At 35.6% G+C, this 21,626-nt stretch overlaps 3 protein-coding genes across 3 annotated transcripts; all 3 read right to left on the minus strand.

The window, feature by feature from the left end:
- Positions 1-2,948: 2,948 nt before the first annotated feature.
- LOC107262073 lies at positions 2,949-3,626 on the minus strand. Its single transcript, XM_015725560.2, has one exon. The coding sequence runs from the start codon at positions 3,624-3,626 to the stop codon at positions 2,949-2,951; it is 678 nt and encodes a 225-aa protein (XP_015581046.1).
- Positions 3,627-14,908: 11,282 nt separating this feature from the next.
- LOC107262074 lies at positions 14,909-15,971 on the minus strand. Its single transcript, XM_048378394.1, has 4 exons — positions 15,798-15,971; positions 15,576-15,748; positions 15,405-15,531; positions 14,909-15,325 (listed from the first exon to the last, which is right to left on the minus strand). Exons 1-4 carry the CDS (start codon positions 15,969-15,971, stop codon positions 14,909-14,911), a joined length of 891 nt encoding a protein of 296 aa, XP_048234351.1.
- Positions 15,972-18,077: 2,106 nt separating this feature from the next.
- Positions 18,078-21,626, minus strand: LOC8287650 (spore wall protein 2). Its single transcript, XM_002529444.3, has 5 exons — positions 21,541-21,626; positions 20,821-20,979; positions 20,026-20,184; positions 19,827-19,922; positions 18,078-18,992 (listed from the first exon to the last, which is right to left on the minus strand). Exons 1-5 carry the CDS (start codon positions 21,580-21,582, stop codon positions 18,351-18,353), a joined length of 1,098 nt encoding a protein of 365 aa, XP_002529490.3. The 5' UTR covers positions 21,583-21,626; the 3' UTR covers positions 18,078-18,350.

A 21,626-nucleotide genomic window follows, 5' to 3' on the forward strand; every position in this document is an offset into this window, starting at 1 on the left:
ACAAAAATGTACTAAAACCTTTGATTTATTAAAAAAAACACTATTTATGTATCTTTTAAAATTAAAATTTTAATACCTTTTTATTATAAAGTGTAAAATTTAGCGACCGTTTATAGGATTTTTTTATTATACTGATAAAAAAAACTTATCGATGTTATTAAAAATAAAATTTAGTAACTATTTATATAGTTACAAATTGAAAATTTAATACCTTTTATTATAATACAAATATAATTTGTCAGTTAAAAGTATACTTTGTTTGAATACCAATCAAAGTGAGTAGAAAAAGAAAGGTGGGATGTATACAAGAAAAGAAAAGGTAACCTCCTTTTTCACTTTGTAAAAAGATTTAAGAAGCATCAATGCATTTAACAGGTTGTAATGTCTATAACGGATAAGAACACATCGGATAGGATACCAATAATTATATAACACTTTTATTATATCCTAATTGAAATAGTTGTATTAATGTGTCTAATCATATCATAAATCGTTTTCATGTTTAAATCTGTATATTCTTTTTTAATTTAGAAAGATATGAAAATAAAGGAAAGAAGTAATGGGAGACAAAGAAGAAAAAAACCCAAATTTTATACCCTTTCCCTCAATTAGGAAAAATTGTTCCTATTCACTTTCTTCTCTACATCTTTATTTATTTCCCTATTCTTTACCCCCTTAAACAATGTGTACAAGTTCAATTATGGAGTCCAATTGGAAAATATATATATATATATATACCCCGAGCACACACAATGAAGCTATAGACAGTCAAGTGAAATCCAATACACAAAATACGCACGACGTATTCTATCATAACATATATATATATATATATATTAAGAAAAAGGAAATTACATGACCCATCATTTCTTTTATATTGTTTGCTTTTCTACCTCATGTTTTAAAATTTTGCTTTTTAGCTAATCTATTTTTATTTTTCCGATTTTTCATTTTTATTTTTATATGCTTTTCCGTCGATTTTTTTAAAAATATTTATATGTTTTTTTATGCTAATCTATATTATCTATTGTTAATTATATACTCTAAATATACTCATAATATATTTTAATGATATACTATGTATATTCAAAATATATCGGTATGAGAATATTTGTTATATTAAAGTTTATATATTTTCTTGGCAATGTCTGTTATGGTGAGAAAAACGGATACTCTCTATATATCTTTATTATAGAAAGAATATAAAAATAATTTTAAAATTTAAACAAAGAAAATTCGGTGATACCTGAAATAAATTTATTATATACTTAATATATATTATATACTGTATATTTTTAAAATTATATTATGTTTTATATTCTTTAGAAAATAATTCTACAAGATAAATTGTCTTGTCTTGGGATTTTATTTTAAAACCTTGTTCCATGGACCTTAACAATTTCATGGTATTACTGTTTTTTTTTTTTCTTTCTATTTGTTACTATTTTAATTAACTCTCGAGCAGTAGGTTTCCATATAAAGAAGGTAACTAAATTTAGTTGGTTCAGAGAAGTTAGCTCCAAAAGAAAGTAGGAAAATCTCAAGCCCAAGCTCAAGCTCCTGCATGATTAAATTCATTTGGGTATTAATTAATTAGAGTTTTTTTTTTGCAAACTTGTTATCTGGATGATATAGATTGTACACTGAACAAAAGAAACCTATGTTGAAGAAGGGATATTTTAGCTCTTATTTCTTTTCACCTCATCTTTTGTAATATAATCTCCATTTGTTAAATACATAAAGGACTGTTAAAACAAATATATATAAATGTATATAACTGTGGATATAGTTATTCTATGCTGAATTAAGATAAGAATAAATGTATAATGCAGCTCGTATAATACAAGACTAGCATGAATATGTACGATATCAATACTTCTACATCCCCCTCAAATTCATCTGGTAGGAGAACATGTGTCATTTGATCCAATGACTTTGGTATAGTGAGAAGAGAGATGTTTGTGCAAAGATGATTGGATGCACCTGTGTCAATTATCCAAGTTACTAATCCTATCATATTCACTGTATTTAATGCATAGTGGATTTTAGGTGTTAGTGATTTACCTGCGTACTCCTCTAGATGTGACAATGTCACCGTAGTTGTCATTGCTGCTAGTGATTTCCCTTTCATCATCTTTAATAGTTCTTATAAAATCAAGCTGACAATCTCTGCATTATGTCCCTGCTGTTGACCTTGTGCCTTTGGTGGATAAGTTTCTGCTTCCATATGAACAGGAGTATCGATGAGGTTTACTTTTCTGTTGTCCATCCTCTCCCCTTTGACTCTTTCCTTTTCTGGTCTTTCAATTATTTGAACCAATATGGACCTGACCAGCTTAAAACAGCCCACCTTTACGTGCCCATTCATGTTGCAGTGAGTGCAGTACAACTGTTTCTTCTCCTCCTTAGTTAATTCCATCTTCTTCATGTTTCTTTTTTCATTACTTTCTTTTCTTCCCATTTGAGATCTGGCAAACATTGCAACATTCTTATTTGGCTTAATGTAAGCTATTTGCACCTCCTTTTATTTTTCTACTCCTGTCACCATAGAGTAAGCCTTGTTCAATGATGGTAAAGGGTCCATGAGCAATACTTGGCTTCTGGTATACTTATATATGTCCTTAAGTCCCATCAAGATGGTAAAAGATCCACATATACAATGATGGTAAAAGATCCACATATACACTCTGGTATTGGCATCAAACAAGTTAGTTGTCCCATAACATTTTAAGCTTATCGTACTATTAAGCAACTGACATAGATTGTCCTTGAGTGATGGAACTATTTTCTCTTTGCAGTTGGTACAAAAATGGACTATTTGATTCTCCATATCTTTCCTCGAGCTCACACCATAACTCTCTAGCAGTAGAAGAGTACAAGAAAGCTTCCATTATTTCTTTAGAAATAGAATTCAGTATCCAAGATGTTATCATGCAGATTACTCTCGTTCACTGATCATAAAATAGTGAGTCTCTGCTTGAAATTTTGTAGCTTCCATTAATAAAGCCAAGTTTTAACTTTGCACCAAGAGCAATTTCAACAGCGAGTGGTGTTGTGACAAGCAAAGGGTCCATGAGCAATACTTGGCTTCTGGTATGCTCATATATGTCCTTAAGTGCCATCAAGAACTGCATTAAGCGATTGAAAGATGTTATCTCTGCCACCGCCTTTTCAGATCCACATACACACTCTGGCATTGGCATCAAATAAGTTAGTTCATCCCATAACGTTTTAAGCTTATTGTAGTATTGAATAACTGACATAAGTCGTCCTTGAGTGATGGAACTAGTTTCTCTTTGTAGTTGGTACAAAATTGGACTGTTTGATTCTCCATATCTTTCCTCGAGCTCACACCATAACTCTCTAGCAGTAGAAGAGTACAAGAAAGCCTCCACTATTTCTTTAAAAATAGAATTCAGTATCCAAGATGTTATCATGCAGATTACTCTTGTCCACTGATCATAAAGTGGTGAGTCTCTAATTGAAATTTTGTAGCTTCCATTAATGAAGCCAAGTTTTAACTTTGCACCAAGAGCTATTTTAACAGCGAGTGGTGTTATGACAAGCAAAGGGTCCATGAGCAGTACTTGGCTTCTGGTATGCTCATATATGTCCTTAAGTCCCATCAAGAACTGGTATGCTCATATATGTCCTTAAAGTCCCATCAAGAACTGGTATGCTCATATATGTCCTTAAGTCCCATCAAGAACTGCATTGAGCAATTGAAAGATGTTATCTCTGCCACCGCCTTTGCAGATCCACATACACACTCTAGTATTGGCATCAAACAAGTTTGTTCATTCCATAACATTTTAAGCTTATTGAGTATGGAACTAATTTCTCTTTGCAGTTGGTACAAAAATGGACTGCTTGATTCTCCATATCTTTCCTCGAGCTCACCCCATAACTCTCTAGCAGTAGAAGAGTACAGGAAAGCCTCTACTATTTCTTTAGAAATAGAATTAAGTATCCAAGATGTTATCATGCAGATTACTCTTGTCCACTGATCATAATGTGGTGAGTCTCTGCTTGGAAATTTGTAGCTTCCATCAATGAATTCAAGTTTTAACTTTGCACCAAGAGCTATTTCAACAGCGAGTGGTATTGTGACAAGCAAAGCATCCATGGGCATTATTTGGCTTCTGGTATGCTTATTTATATCCTTAAGTCCCATCAAGAACTGCATTAAGTGATTGAAAGATATTATCTCTGCCATCCCCTTTGCAGATCCATATACACACTCCGGTATTGGCATCAAACAAGTTAGTTCGTCCCATAACATTTTAAGCTTATTATAGTATCGAGTAACTAACATAGATCGTCCTTGAGTGATGGGACTAATTTCTCTTTGCAGTTGATACAAAAATGGACTGTTTGATTCTCCATATGTTTTCTCGAGCTCACACCATAACTCTTTAGCAGTAGAAGAGTACATCAGTATCCAAGATGTTATCATGTAGATTACTCTTGTCCACTGATCATAAAGTGGTGAGTCTCTGCTTGGAATTTTGTAGCTTCTATTAATGAAGCCAAGCTTTAACTTTGTACCAAGAGCTATTTTAACAACGAGTGGTGTCGTGACAAGCGATCTCCACTATTTATATTCTTGTATTCCTTTACCTCATCATTTGCCATTTTTGCAGCTTGTGTATTGCTTGAAAAATAATACGATTTCCCTCACAATCCTAGATCTTCCGCTCTGATCCCATGAATAAAAGAAAAAATTATAGGGACATTCTAACAAACTTGACAGCTAATCAAGGACACCTCGCCCCGTAGATAAATATCCACTAATTCCTAGTCACAGCTAATGACTATCCTATGCTGAATAAAGATAAGAACAAATGCATATTGCAAACTGTATACTACAAGACTAGCTTGTATATATACGATATCAATACTTCTACATACACTTGAAATGTGAAATGTTCAAACATTTATCTTCAAATAAAACTGAAAAAAAGCATATGAGACGTTGTTATCCTTACTGTTGCATTTGTATATTAGTAAATTGACATTAATCAGTCATCATGCTTTTGCTAGCATGCACTAAGTCCATTGAAAAATAGATGTCGGAGTCACTGCAAATTTAAGAACCATTTGGGATCAATACCTATATACATATGTATACAGTTTTAATTCATAAAGTGACTTCATCCAAGCTTATTGGTAAAGGAGCAAAATTACACTGACCAAGGTTCATCTTATCAGAAGTCTGTAGAAACTGTTTATATTGATCTATGATGATTAAATTTCATAAGAATTCTGAGATTATTTGAGTATATCTGTTCTGTTATATACATGTATACTTGTACGGTTCTTTTGCTATATGTGATCCTATTCTAACGTTCCTTTCTAACTTGGGAGAGGTCGAAGTGACCTTTCTTCCTTGCTCCTTTTCCCTATTTTGAGGCCTGTGATGATCCGGTCTGAGGCCATGACCAACAGTCCTTGACTGTTGGTCCTTCTTCATGATCCTTGACTGTTGGTCCTTAATTTGGTCTTGTTCCTCAACACTCCCCCTCAAGATGGGTTCAAATAAGTTAATGGAACCCATCTTGGTAAGAAGGCAATGATGATGAGATTTATCTAGGGCCTTAGTAAAGATATCTGCCAATTGCTCATGGCTTCTGATGAATGGAGTTTCAATTTCCCCAGACTAAACCTTTTCTCTTATGAAGTGGCAATCTACTTCGATATGTTTGGTTCGTTCGTGAAAGACGGGATTGGAGGCAATGTGCCTGGCTGCCTGATTATCGCATTACATTTTCATTGGGCCTTTGCATCCTATCTTCATGTCGGTAAGCACTTGTTTGATCCAAATGAGCTCGCTGGCTGTTGATGCCATGGCTCGATATTCTGCTTCTACACTTGATCTCACGGTCACCGTTTGCTTTTTGCTTTTCCAAGCTACTAAGTTCCCTTTAAACGAATATGCAGAATCCAGAGGTCGATTTTCTATCACAGCTTCCAGCCCAGTCTGCATCAGAAAAACCAATTATAGTGTTAGTATCGTTATTATTTTTCATCCATATACCTTGACCTGGAGAACCCTTAAGGTATATAAGGATTCTATCGATGGCGTCCAGGTGACAGGAGTGAGGAGCATGCATAAACTAGCTTACCATACTTACAGCATAGGAGATATCGAGTCTAGTGACAGTTAAATATATCAGCTTTCCTACTAGACGCTGATAGCTTCCTATATTATCTATGGGTTCCCCATCTTCCAAATTTAGTTTGGTTTTAGTCTCCATTGGAGTATTTGCTGGTTTTACTCCTATTTTTCATGTTTCTTTTAGTAGGTCGAGAACATATTTTCTTTGAGATAAAATACGCCCTTATGTGATTTGGCTATTTCTATCTCTAGAAAGTATGATAGTTGACCTAAATCTTTGATATCAAATTCTCCTTTTAGTTTTGATTTTACTTCTTCAATTTTCCCATTATTATTACCAATTATGATAATGTCATCGACATAAACAAGGATAATAATAGTTGATGTGTGAGTGCGTTTTACAAACATAGATGAGTCTAAAGCACATTTATGAAAATTAATTTTTAATAAAAAATGGCTTAGCTTGGCATACTATGCTCTTGGGGACTGCTTTAATCCATAGATAGCCTTCTTTAACTTACATACCAAGGAATGGTTTGAGGAAGACTTGTGCCCTGGAGGAAGGGTCATGTAGACTTCTTCGTCTAGAGATCCCTGAAGGAAGGCGTTCTTTACGTCCATTTGGAACAAACTCCAACCTGAATTAGTTGCAACTGATAACAATATGCGGACAGTACTCATTTTGGCTACAGGGGCAAAAGTTTCCTCATAGTCAACTCCATAGGTTTGAGTGAATCCTTTTGCAACTAACCTAGCCTTATATCGTTCAATGGTACCATCACATTGGTACTTAATCTTATATACCCATTTACATTCTACAGGTTTTTTATTTGGGGGCAAAGTGATAATATCCCATGTGTTCATTCTTTTCTAAAGCACGAAGTTCTTCCTTCATAGCTTTGCACCAATTTGGATTAGTGTTAGCTTCATAGAAGGAGGTAGGCTCAGTGTGAGATGTAAGATTCCCTAAATAAGTCTTATATTGTTTGGATACTGACGAGTAATTAATGAAGTGTTAAATTGGATACGAAACCTTATGAGACACATAGTCCCTTAGCCTGGCAGGAGGTCTAATTAACCGAGATGATCTACGTAGGGCAATTCCTTCTTCTTGTGACTCATTCTCTCCCCCTGATGGAGGTGCCTCGGTAGTGAGATAGTCTCCCCTTGAAGGAGGGGCCTCGAATATATGCTCCCTGTTAGATGAAGGTTCCTGGATGAAGCTGTCAAAAAAGAGAGAGTTATCCAGAAATAATAAAGTAGAGGGTTCATGATCAGTAGTGGTGTTAGCGGTGAAGTACGAGAAACCCTCATCAAATGACATATCCCGGGAGATATAGACCTTATGATTAGAGGGGTCATAACATTTATACCTCTTTCTGGCAGAGGAGTATCCTAGGAATATAGTCTTGACAGAATTGCTGTCGAATTTATGGTGACGCCTAATGTGTACAAAGGCTATACAACCAAAAGTGCGAATGTGTCCTAAGTCAATTTCTCGGCCTTTGAGAGTTTCTAGAGGACTGAGATTGTTGAGTTTAGGACTGGGTAGTCGGTTGATGAGGTAGGCAGCGGTTAGAAGGGCATCTGACCAAAAAATGTGGGGAACATTATTTTGAAACAGAAGGGATTGAGTGACCTCAAAGAGATGGCGATTTTTCCTTTCAAAGACCTCGTTTTGTTCGGGTATGTAAATACAGGTGGTTTGATGTAGAATCCCTTGGGTGGAGAGAAAATCCAAAAAAAAATTATTTACATATTCAGGCCATTATCTGAACGAAAAGTTTTAATTTTGGCGTTATACTGATTTTGAATAAAATTAAAAAAGTTTTGAAAGCAGGGAAAAACTTCATTTTTTCCCTTGAGCAGATAAACCCAAGTGGTACGGGAATAATCATCAATAAACGTAACAAATTATCGAAAAAGGTTGTATGAAGTGACAGGGGCAGGTCCCCAAATGTCGGAATAAATTAGATCAAACATATTTTTAGATATAGTAGAAGATACAGGAAAAGGAAGTCTAGTGTGTTTAGCAAATTTGCAAATTTCATAACCACTAGAGTTCATTTTTAAACAAAAAAGTCAGTTTAAAACTCTATCAGACGGATGACCAAACCGCCGATGGAGCAGCATGGCAGGATTGGCAGAATTGGTCGAGACAAGACACTGGTTGGGGGAATTTGTGAGATAATATAGGCCATTTTCAAAGCGATCCTCACCAATCATCTTCCCTGATATTCGGTCCTGAAATAGCACTTTATAGGGTGAGAATATAACATTACAATTTAGATTTCTAGTAATCTTACCGACATATAATAAATTAGAGTTAAAAGTCAGGTAAGAGAAGAATGTCAGAAATTTTTTTATGCAATAATTGAGAAGAGCAGAAACCAGAAATTTTAGCCTGATTCCCGTTAGCAACAATTACATGTTGGGATTTAGTAGGAACAAATTTTACAATTTTGTTGCATCCCATGTCATATGTGATCCGTTGCCCCGGAATCAATGATCCGTAAGAGGCATGTAATGATTTTATTGAATTTTTTGAAACCGAACCTCACCCCCGGGTTTGCTGTAGATGAACGATTGTCTGAAGCTGAGAGATTAATTCTCTAAGTTGATTTGTTTCTATAGGGTCGGATCCGGGTCGAGTCAGTTGAGCAAAGTGGGCCGGATCCGGGTCAAAGGAGTCGGGTCGGGTCGGGTCACTGGTTCCTAGTTGGGTCGGATCGCTTGATTCGGGTCGGTGTAAATTAAAAGGAGCCGACCCGTGACAAGCTCGCCGCCCCGACTCTTCTTCATAACCCTTAGGGTTATGAAGACTTGTTGTGCCGCCGAACCTTTTTCTTTCATCTCTCTCTCGTCTCCCACTTCTGTTTCTCTCGCCCCTGCTGATACTTGGCCGGCCAATTTCGGGATGGAGATGCCGAAGCGTTCTGGGAGTGCCCCCGTATCTCGCGGGCACTCCTCTCGCTCGAGTTGCCTCGCGAAGGTGCAATGAGTGGGCGATGTAAGTTTTTATTTCTGCGGTGTCGAAGCTGCTGTTGATGCTCATAGTCGCCCGTCTAGTTTCCTTCTGCTGGATGGTGGCTATGACGGCGTCTATTGAGGAGAGATGGCTCGACAGCAGGATTTGGGATCGAAGAGCTTCATAGCTCGTGTCCAACCCGCCCAGGTAAGCATACACTAGGTCTTGCTAAGCTTTTCTTCTCGCCTTTTTTGGATCTACAGTTGGTGGGAGGTAGCTTTGCAGCTCCTCCCATCTGGTCAAAATCTCTGTTGCGTATGTAGTGCTTGTTCTGGTCCCTTGCTTAATATGTGCTAATTCTTGCTTTAAATTAAAAATGTGAGCAAAATTTCGCTCGTGGCCGTAGAGGCCCTTCATTTTGTTCCATATTGCCTGTGAGGATTCTAGGAGCATGCAAAGCCTGGCTATTTGAGGCTCCATAGTATTGGTGAGCAGTGACATGACCAAATGGTCTGTCGTCTGCCACTCCTCAATTGCCTCCATTTCTTCCTTAGTCGGTTGATTTGGATCGGTCGGTTGAGGTTTACTTCGGGTCCCTGTGATGAACCCCAATTTCTTCCTGCCACTAAGGCTGATGTAGACTGACCTCGACCAATCAAAATAATTTTGATTGCCCTTAAGCACAATGTTGGATAACTTTGTGATATCACTGTGTGCCATTGGCGAAAGAGATTGTTTTTGTGTTTGTTAGTTGGTTTGGATTGGTAGGGGATAACAGGATCAAGCCCGCTCTGATACCATGTAGAAACTGTTTACATTGATCTATGATGATTTAATTTCATAAGAATTATGAGATTATTTGAGTATATGTTTTCTGTTATATACATGTATACTTGTAACGGTTCTTTTGTTATCCGTGATCCTATTCTAACGCTCCTTTTCCCTATTTTGAGGCTTGTGATGATCCGGTCTGAGGCCATAACCAACAGTCCTTGACTGTTGGTTCTTCCTGATGATCCTTGACTGTTGGTCCTTAATTTGGTCTTGTTCCTCAACAAAGTCCCACCGGACAAAAACCAAAAACAATTGGATAAGCATAAAGTAAAACAAGCTGCCAATGCACAGGATATGAAGACAGAACAAGAAACTCAATGGAAAAACGCCTGGTGTGACTCTTTATGTGATCTTTGGCCTAGGATCTTTTTTGCCTATAAAGAATGGTCTCATTCAGATATGCAAAACTTATATGGCTTTAAATGAAAATAATTATATTATGACATTTTACAATAATTACTCACCTCCACGTCGGTTTCCTTTTTGCCGTTGTCTCCTTTCTTCTCAGCTTTTGCCTATCATCAGTGATTTTACTAGTTGACGTAATTCTGTGAAATTTTAGTTTTTGGCTCATTTTTGTGAAATTTTTTCTATAGACTTTACCTAAAGAAGGATAGGTATTGTTGATGACAAAATTATAGAATAATTATGAGGTGATTCGGAATATGGTTTGCAACAGGACAGCAGTGAGCAAGGGATTATAATTTATAAAGGGAAGTAGGTTAGCTGCTGTCAAAAGTTAACAATATAAAATTGTGACATCCTATAACATAATAATTAAAGGTACCATATAAGCTTTGTGCCATTATTTGCACACCAATCGAAATGAAAAGCTACACTAGGAATTAGAACAAGTAGAAGTATGGTATGGGAGAGGAGGAATTGGAGTTGTCCAAAATGGGACTAAAAGAGGAAACACGTTGTGTAGGCCGTAACTAAATGGATGGTTGGCAAGCCTTTGCCAGGTATTGATCCTAGAATTGAAAGAAAAAACCTGAAAGTTTCTACTCAAGTAGAGAATGTCCGGATCATCATAATGGATAGCTATCAGGTTGATGTTGGACCACCTTCCTTCCCTATCCCAATGAGGTAACCGATTGATTCGGATCAAGTTCAGGTGGTGCTTTAGACTCCACTTCATTTTGTTGTAATCCTTAAGTTGCCGAATTCTCAAACCTAGACCGTGTAACTGAGACATCCCCAATGAGTTACGGCAAACACCAACATTTAGTCCTGTGAACGAGGCGTTGGCTCTTTGAGGTCCGGAAAGGCATCCGACATTGTTATTGTGGGAATCATAGACAAGAATTTTATTCTTCGGAGTCAGCCAATGCATCTTTTTTCTGTAGACAACAGTAGAGAAGCACCGATAGTACATTAATTTAAACTTCTTTCGAGACGAGGCAGTCAATTGAGACCATTCTCCAATCTCTAATGAAAATATATCCACATGATCACAAGTAATATTTTTTCGTTGAACTGAGGAAAAACCACAATCTTAAACCTGCAACTGGAATTGATGGTCACATTACCAGTTTGTTCGTTTGTATCGTAGTAAGGGTCGCAAATAAAACCAATATAACATGAAGGATTGTAGCCTATTGTTTTGTATAAGGATTGGAATAAAACCTGTACAACAGGGTGACAGAGGAGGAGGCCGTCGGTTCCTTTGAGTGCTCATCAACATATCAACATAATAATAACACAAGAATAACCCACTGCAAGAGCCCACAATATAAATAATCTTGGGAAAGGTAGACCTCTTCTTCTCTAGTCCTTTTAGTTGTTCGAAAGAAGGCAAGAAACTGAGGGATACTTGCAGATCATCTACAACCTGAGAAATTAAGAGATTATGCTTTCTATAAGTATACACCAGTAAGTCTTGTGGTTGTTGTTGGGTTCGACGTTGCTAGGCAATGAAGCAACTAATGAAATAAGGACTCGAAATAAGATGGAGCCAACGCTTGCACACTGACTTGCACAGAAAAGCAGATTTACAAGAAATTCGGTTGAGCATTTCTGACAACAGATCATTGCACAGGTCGTTAATACATGCTTTTCTACGACCAGCAGCCATTCCTTATGCTTCTGATGTTGTAGAGAATAAGAAGAAGAAATGATAAACTCACTTGTATTGAACTGAAATTACAAAGAACATATATATAGACTTATTAGCTTAGTAGCCAAGAAGTCTTTTGGTAACCTACAACTCTTAAACATCCTACACTTAATATAAGTTACACACTTAATGAATATATATGTAACTTACATATTTAATAGGTGACTCTTTAACTTTATAACTTAAACATTAAAGACTATACTCAATGATTATTAAATTAAGTTTAGTTTTTCAACACTCCTCCTTAAACTTAATTTCTGATCAAACCAAGTCTTGCTCTTAATCTGACAAAATCTTCAAACTTTAATGCATTCATGAAAATATCAGCAAGTTGATCTTGTGACTTGACATACTTCAACTCTACTTCCTTCTTACGAATACTTTCTCTGATGAAATGATATCTTGTGTCAATGTGCTTGCTCCTATCATGTAAAATAAGATTCTTGCTCAATGCTATAGACAATTTATTATCAACAAATATATCAATTGGTTCTTCGTTTGAAATCAATAGCACCTCTAACACCTTTATTAACCATGTGGCATGACAAACATAAGCAGCAGCAGCAGCAACATACTCAGCTTCACAAGTTGAAAGAGTTACAATAGATTGCTTCTTTGAACTCCATGTAAAAGCAGTCTCTCCAATAGAAAACACAAAACCCGTTCTACTCTTTCGATCATCAACATCACCTCCCCAATCACTATCACTATAGCCTACCAGACTGAAACTTTCTGAAGGTGAATAGAACAAACCATAATCTGAAGTTCCTTTGACATATCTCAAAATTCTTTTACCAGCCTTCATGTGCGAATTTGTTGGTGCCTCCATGTAGCGAATGATAAGTCCTACTCCATAAAGAATATCAGGTCTAGTACAAGTCAAGTACCTCAAGTTTCCAACAAGTTTTTGAAACAAAGTTGGATTCACCTTCTCAGTATCATCATATCTTGACAGCTTTACTCCACATTCAACTGGTGTGCTGACAGGCTGATATTGCTCCATGCCAAACTCCTTTAAGATCTTTCTTGCATAGCTCTTTTGAGAAACAAAAATGCCATCATCAGTTTGTTTCACTTCGATTCTCAGATAATAAGACATCAGCCCTATATCTGTCATCTCAAATTCAGCAGCCATCTCCTTTTTAAATTCTTCAATCATTACTGAATTATTTCTTGTATAGATCAAATCATCAACATACAAACACACAACAAGAATATCACCATCCTCTTTCTTCTTGGCATAAAGAGAATATTCATGAGGACATTTCAGAAAATCTTTCTTCTTGAAATAATCATCAATCCTGTTGTACGATGCCCTTGGTGCTTGCTTCAATCCATACAAAGCTTTCTTCAGTTTTAAAACTTTGTTCTCTTTCTAGAATAAACGTTTCCAAGATCGAATCGGAAAGGCATAAGCTACTAGAAGAGAAGGGAAAGCTGCGATAGCAGCTCGACCTTGCCCTCTAACAACATATCCGAAAGGTTGTTGTAGATATACTTCTTCTTCTAAGTATCCATTCAAGAACATCGATTTCACGTCCATTTGGAAAATTCTCCATCTTTTTTATGCAGCCAAAGCAATGACTAAGCGAATTGTTTCTAATCGAGCTACTGGTGCAAAGACTTCATCATAGTCAATTCCATATTGTTGGCTGAACCCTTTTGCAACAAGTCGAGCCTTGTATTTCTCGACATCTCCTTTTTCATTATTCTTGATTTTGTAAATCCATTTCATACCAACAACTTGCTTACCTTGGGGAAGATTTGCTAATGCCCAAGTGTCATTCTTTTGAATTGATTTTATTTCATCATCCATGGCTATTCTTCATTTTTCATATTTCACCGCTTCTTCAAAATTCATTGGTTCAATATCTGCAAAAAGACAATAATGAACATAATTTGAAACTTCATCAGTGTTAGCATATATGTCCTACAGATTTCTCATCTTTGTAGGTCTTTAAGATGAACTTGAAGGACTTGAATCTCCTTGAATACTTGCTGGAGTTCTTGGAGGTGTCAAGTTCTGTACATCAGAAATAGAATGCTAAACATCTTGATTTGAATCATCAAAAATTGGAAGAAAATTATAATTTTCTGATTGATTCTCCCAATTTCATCCATCAGCTTCCTCAAACTTGATATCTTGACTCGGGATAATCTTCTTGCTTGTCGGATTGTACAACTTGTAGCCTTTAGACCTTGCATCATATCCAACAAAAATGAATTTTTCACTTTTGTCATCCAGCTTAATTCTGGTTTCATCTACAACATGAACATAAGCAACACAATCAAAAACTCTAAGATGAGAAAGAGTTGGCTTTCTTCCACTCCATGCTTCCTGTGGTGTAGAGTTCTGCAAACTCCTTGTAGGACATCTGTTACACAGATATACAACACATGCCACAGCTTCAGCCCAAAATTCTCTAGGCATTTGTTTGCTTTTCAACATGCTTTGAGTCATGTTAAGGATGGTTCTGTTCTTGCGCTCCACAACACCATTCTGCTGAGGTGATCTTGGCACAGTCAACAATCTCCGGATACCATGAGATTCATAAAAATCATTGAATTGATTTGAAGTGAATTCACCACCTCTATCAGTTCTCAATGCCTTTAAAGAACATTCACTCTCCTTTTCAACCAACAATTTGAACTTCTTGAATACTTTGAAAGCTTCAGATTTCTGCTTCAAAAAATAAACCCATGTTTTGCGACTGAAATCATCAATAAACAATAAGAAATATTTGTTCTTACTAAAAGAAGTTGGATTAATTGGACCGCATATATCAGCGTGGACAAGTTCAAGAGGCTTTGATGCTCTTGAAGATGATTCCTTCGAAAAATTGTGTCTGAATTGCTTTCCGTACATGCATCATCCTTCACACAACTGATTAGGATGATCAATGAAAGGTAGACCATGAACCATTCTCCCTTGAGCCAATTGCTTCAAGCTGTTAAAATTCAAATGTCCCAGCCTTTGATGCCAAAGCCAGGATGAATCAGATGCACTTGCCTTTAAGCACTTCATATAATCAGACTGAAGTTTGAGAATAAACATTCTGTTTTTTGTCATCTCAACCTTAGCAATCAGATTACCTTTGTTGTCTTTCATCACCAATGCACCATTCTTCAAGTAGATCTCGAATTGTTTCTCCAAAAGTTGGCCTAAACTCAACACATTCACTTTCATTTCTGGAACATAATATACATCAGTAATGAACTGGTGTGAGCCATTCTTGGCTTGAATCAAGATATCACCTTTGCCTTCGTAAACTATTTCTTTTATCATCTGCAAATGAAATACTACCATTATATGATTCATCAATGGTCACGAATAAATTTTTCTTCCCTGTCATATGGTTGCTTGCCCATGTATCCAAGAACCATGATTCTTGATCTTTGCCTTCATTCCCATCAGATGAGAATAACAAAGTAGGTTGTTCATCTTCTTCACCTTTGGCACAAAATACTTTGTCTTCTTTAACAGCTCCATATCTGCATTCATTTGCATAATGATTCTCACAATTATAGCATTGTACTTAACCTCTTTTATTCCAAGTACATCTTCCACGTCCTCATGATGATTGCCTTTGATTTGAATCTGAATAGTTTGAATTTCCACCAAATCTTCCTCTTCCTCTTCCTCTGAAATTACCTCGACAACGGCTATGAAATCTGCTGCCTCTTCCTCTTCCTCTTCCTCTTTGTGATTCTTCATTTGCATTATCTTTTTCTTTCAAAGACAGCTTTAAGAAAAGAACTTGTGATTGAGGTTCTTTCTCCTTCATTCTTTCTTGACGTGCTTGCAATGATCCCAACAACTGATCAACAGTCATGGATTCTAAATTATTTGATTCTTCAATTGCCACAACAATATAATCAAACTTCGAATCTAAAGATCTAAAGATCTTTTCAATCACACGGATATCCTCCATTTTCTCGCCATATCTTCTCAATTGATTGACAATAGTCAAAACTCTAGTGAAATAATCTGAAATTGTTTCAGAATTTTTCATCTTGAGAGATTCAAACTCTCCTCTCAAGGTTTGACGACGAACTTTAATAACCTTATCAACTCCTTTGAAAGAAGTTTATAAGATCTGCCATACTTCTCTAGCATTTGTAGCATTTGAAACTTTCTCAAACATACTCTTATCCAAACACATATGGATTAGAATCAATGCTTGTTGATCTCTCTTTTTTTATTTTTGTAACGCTTCCTTCTGAATTTGAGACAATTCATTCTCGTCTTCAGGTTGTTCCAATCCTTTTTCAACAATTTCCCACACATCTTGCGATCCTAGCAAGGCTTTCATATAAATACACCAATTATCATAACTCTCTTTGGTGAGTTTTGGAAATTGAAAAGGAAATAAGCCATTGCTCATCATCTTTCTTCTCTCCTTCTTTTACTCTCTTTTCACTTTTTTGTTGTTGCTCTGATACCACTTTGTTGTAGAGAATAAGAAGAAGAAATGATAAACTCACTTGTATTGAATTGAAATTACAAAGAACATATATATAGACTTATTAGCTTAGTAGCCAAGAAATCTTTTGGTAACCTACACTTAATATATAAGTTACATACTTAATGAATATATATGTAACTTATATATTTAATAGGTGACTCTTTAACTTCATAACTTAAACATTAAAAATTATACTCAATGATTATTAAATTAAGTTTAGTTTTTCAACATCTGATCCACCAAAGATTTCTTATATTCTGTTCAATTTTTCCAAACAACGATCAATTATAATAGAAAAGGCAATATTAGAATTTGAACACTAAAAGAGAAAGAAAAACATTTCAACTGATCATATGATACAAACCAATTTCTCAATTAATTGACAACGCCTACTTGCAAATAGAAACTTATGTTAATCAACGTTTAGTGAGTGGTTTGAGTGGGTTTCTCAGGGAACATGAATACCTTTGTTTGTGGTTTCTTTGCCTGGCCAGAAGTAAAAGATGGATACATAATCTATAGCTTCTTTAAAGTGTATACAAGAAATCCTAGTTTAATTAGGTTTGAACCCATAAGTCATAATTAGCGAGAATCCTAGTTTAATTAGGATCCTAAATATGTTTAAATTTAATTAGCATACATAATTTCTATTACTTGTCTAACTCTAAACAAAATGTTTACTTTCAATACAAGAGATCATAAAATTTAATTAAAAATTCGAAGATTTATAGTTCAATCGGAATGTATTACTTTCAATCCCACTGCTTTAAAAACCTGTTATAACTTATGATATCTTTCTTAAAATCAATTATCAAACAGAGTGTAACTATATTTATAATCTATATTTATATAATGAAAGATTATTGCTAGGCTTGATATATGTTCTCACATATAAACTAAATCTATAAATAATTGACACATACTTATTAGTTTTAAAATAATAAAATATGTGTTAATCATCCAATACTAAATATAAAATATTTATACATACGAGTCACTCTCCTATTAGTTGTAATATGTACACAAAGTCTATATAAAAATCTTTTTGGTATGGAGGTGGCAAGAGCAATTTTGTCTATTTGGCGGAACTTGAGACTTGGTTTATTCGGGGTTTTGAGCATAAAGGAGAATTTTCCATTAGAAGTGCCCATCATTTGGCTATATTGTAAAGAAACATGAGTAACGTTGATAGCTAAAATATAGTTTCGTGTGAATTTTATGGGCATTATGCTTGCCTCCTAAAATTAAAATTTTCGTTTGGAGTACTTGCCATTACCAAATTATCATTTGAAAATTTTGTGAGCTCTATTCATCTGCCTTCATGATACGTCATGTATACCCATTGATTCTCTAAGTTGTAGTACTTGTGGATTGGAAGATAAACAACTTTTCATAGTTTATGGTCTTGCCCTTCATGTGACAAATATTGGCAAGAAGCAAGTTCTAATGATCTTTGGGGTACTGATACAGCAAAGAGTATTTGGGAGCTCTTACGTCCTATTAGAGAGAAACACGGTGTGCAAGGGGTTGAGAATTTCATTATTCCTTTATGGGCAAATTGGAAGGCAAAGCAGGTTGTCCTTCACAGTGGTATTTGAGGGACGATAGAACAAGAAATTGTAACTGGAAGTCTTTGTACAAAATGGAATCATCATTACACAAGAAAGTCAGACCTTGGTTCATTTCTCGACACCACGAAGTCCTAAGATTTAAAAGAAAGTATGATTTTGTCGACTAAAATACAAAAGGAACATCAATATTAAACTTCAAAAATTTGAGAATCGAAATAGAAATCAAAATATATACTGCAACTCTCCAGATTCTTTGGTTCCGGCAGGATGAATCTCATATCAACTGTGGAGTGACTTTAACAATAGTCACAATTGCTGAGAATTCAGCCCATTGCATTGCTTCAGGGTTCTCAATTAGCTGCCAGTCCAAGAAATAGCCATGTGTTCCGGTGTAGTACATCACACGCATATTCACATCACTGACGCTGATAGAAGGCAAATCAAGCTCCTCTTCCATATGGGCAACTGCCATTAGTTTAGCTTCAGTCTCAAGATCAGCTACACTCTCCCAACCTTCCATCAAGTCAATAGTATCTAAGCAGATTTCCTCATCCGCAGCATGAAACCATACTTCTACCCTGTGGTTTTCATCAACGCTTTCATCAATATCATCATCATCGTAGTAAAAATCATAATAATTGTCCCTGTCATCATCTTCTTTGTCATCACCATCATTAGCATCATCAACACCTTGATCCCCATCCCCCTCATTCTCTTCTTGTCCAGCCTTATCATTAGCATTAGTAGCACCTTGATTCCCTTCTCCCTTATTCTTATTTTGTCCAGCCTTATCATTAGCATTAGCAGCACCTTGATTCCCTTCCCCCATATTCTCATCTTGCCCAGCCTCTTCTTCCATATCCTCATCATTTTTCGCTTCTTCCTCCTCCTCAATGACAATGGCAGCTCCTTTAATCTGTGAAGGAGATATTTCAGTTGATGGATATACATATAATTATAATCTATTAATTTATTGAACACCCTTATGAAAATGATACGTAATAAGCCAAAGAAGCACTTAATTATTAGGTAATCAGATTTGCTAAAGCTAAAATTTGTAAAGGTGAACTGTGCACCTGATTCGAAGATAAAACCAGGAAAAAAGAAAAACAATGAACGTCCAAAATGTGGCTAAGTTTAATTTATAAATAAAAATTAGGATAATTTAATACTATATTCCCAATCCAATAACTCGTATCTTTCAGCCCAATGAGTTTCATAATAATAATAATGACGTAATAGAATAGTAAAATTACTAGAGTACTCAGGCTATACCGCAGTGATTGCACACTACTAAACGGTGACGTGTGATAGCAAATTGGAGGTTACGTCAGTATTGTTTGGGCGTTAACTAGTTGCGACGGTTTGCATGAGGAAGATCGGGCATGTCAAAGCATGATTAATATTATGGAGCTTAAAAATATAGTGAAATTATATGCAGATACCGCTAGATCTCCATTCGGTAAATAACATTAAATTCATGTTTGGTTACCGAGAAAAAACCCAAAAGAAACAAAACGAGGAGACAAAATTTATTCTCAATACATAACAAACACAATCTACATGGTGTTAGAGCTTGAAAATTTGTCAATTTTAGTGAAAAAGTAACAACAGGAAATGCTCATAAAAGAAACCAGTGGTGCTGTTTGTTTGGCTAGAAAATAATTAATTATAAAAAAAAAATTCTCTCGAAACAAACAGGAAATAAAAATAGAAAAAACAAAGAGATGTGAAAGAATAGGATTCTCACTTGATCATTCTCATCTTTTCCAGCCTCTTCCTCCTTGTTCTCGTTATTTTCGGCTTCTTCCTCCTCCTCTTTAATGACACTGGCAGCAGCTTTAATCTGTGAATGAGATATTTTAATATTTGTATATATATGCAGAGCAAGAGCAATTCCTAATACATGTATATATAGAAAAAAATGAAAAACAGTAGAGAACAAGGACCTGGTTATAGCATGTCGCCAGGAGATTGTGGACGTCAGTTTTATCATCATTAGAGGCAGCATCACCTTGATCCCCTTCTTGTCCAGCCTCTTCCATCATAATCTCGTGACTTTCAGCATCTTCCTTCTCCTCCTCAATGCCATCGTCAGCAATTCTAATCTGTGAAGGAGACATTTGAATGCATATTAATTTATATACTTGCAACACATAGATTAAGAAGAAAAATATAATTGAAAAGAAACAATCAATTAAGATACCATGCCCTCATAGCTAGCCAAAAGTGAAAAGCAAGTGCACTAATTAGCATACGTATCTATATATGCAGAAAGAACATGAGTTAAACACTAGTAATATACCCCACACAGTGATTGAACTCGAAATTGTTTTAGGACGAGTAAAGGACCGAGTCACCGTATAGGGAAATTTAATGCAAATCCTAAAGCTACATTGCTTGGTTACAGAGAAAAACGCAAAGAACATATATGAGGAGAGAGAAATCTTGTTTCTGATCAGTACGTTACATCGTTTTATTACTTCTTAAGGCTTGAAAACCTGTATATTTTAGTTAAAATGAAACGAAAGGCATGCAAATACAAGAAGTGAGCACTACTGTTTGGTTGCCAAGAAAAAAGAAATTAAAGATGAAGATTCTCGGGAAACAAAGAATGAATAATAGCAAAGATATTTTAATCTTTCAATGCATGTATATGTCTATCAGTATATATAGGTAGAATATGAGCAATTTCTATATGTATATATATATATATTATATATATATATATATATATAAAGGACCTGCTTGTAGAATCTCGCTGTGAGATTGAGGACGTCAGTTTTATCATCATCAGAGGCAGCAACACCTTGATCTCCTTCTTGTCCAGCCACTTCCTTCATATTCTTGTGATTTTCAGCTTTTTCCTTCTCCTTCTCAAAGCCATAGTGAACAATTCTAATCTGTGAAGGAGACATAGATTAAGGAGAAATAATTGACAAGAAACAATCGATTAAGATACAATAGCTAAAAGTGAAAGGCAAGTGCAGTAATTTGTATATGTATGTATATCTGCAGAAAGAACATCAGTTAAACACTATAGGGATATACTCCACCGCAGTGATTGAAACTCGAAGTTGTTTTAGGACGAGTTGAGGACCGAGTCACAGTAAAGTGAAATTAACCGCAAATCATATCGCTACATTTTCATTGGTTAAATAATATCAAGCCCTGTTTGGTTACTGAGAAAAAGCAAAGAAACGTATATAATGAGGAGAGAGGAATCTTGTTTCTGATCAGTACGTAACAAACAGAGTATACATCTTGTAGTTACTTGTTAGGGAATGACCAGTTAAAATGAAATGAAACGAAAGGCATGTAAATACATGATGTGAGGTGCTACTGTTTGGTTGCCAAGAAAGAAAAAGAATAAAAGATGAAGATTCTCGGAAACAAACAGGACTGAATAATAATAAGAAATATGAGGTAGTAGAAGAGAAAAGGTGATGGTTGTAGCATCTGACCAAACGGAGGAATTGAGTATTAGAATCATCGCCGGGCGCCATGATTGCAGAAACAAAGCAGCAGGAGAAGAGAAAAAGAACGAGAA

The sequence above is a fragment of the Ricinus communis genome, chromosome 8 (genome assembly GCF_019578655.1).
Source record: "Ricinus communis isolate WT05 ecotype wild-type chromosome 8, ASM1957865v1, whole genome shotgun sequence".
In the NCBI taxonomy this organism is placed as follows: domain Eukaryota; kingdom Viridiplantae; phylum Streptophyta; class Magnoliopsida; order Malpighiales; family Euphorbiaceae; genus Ricinus; species Ricinus communis.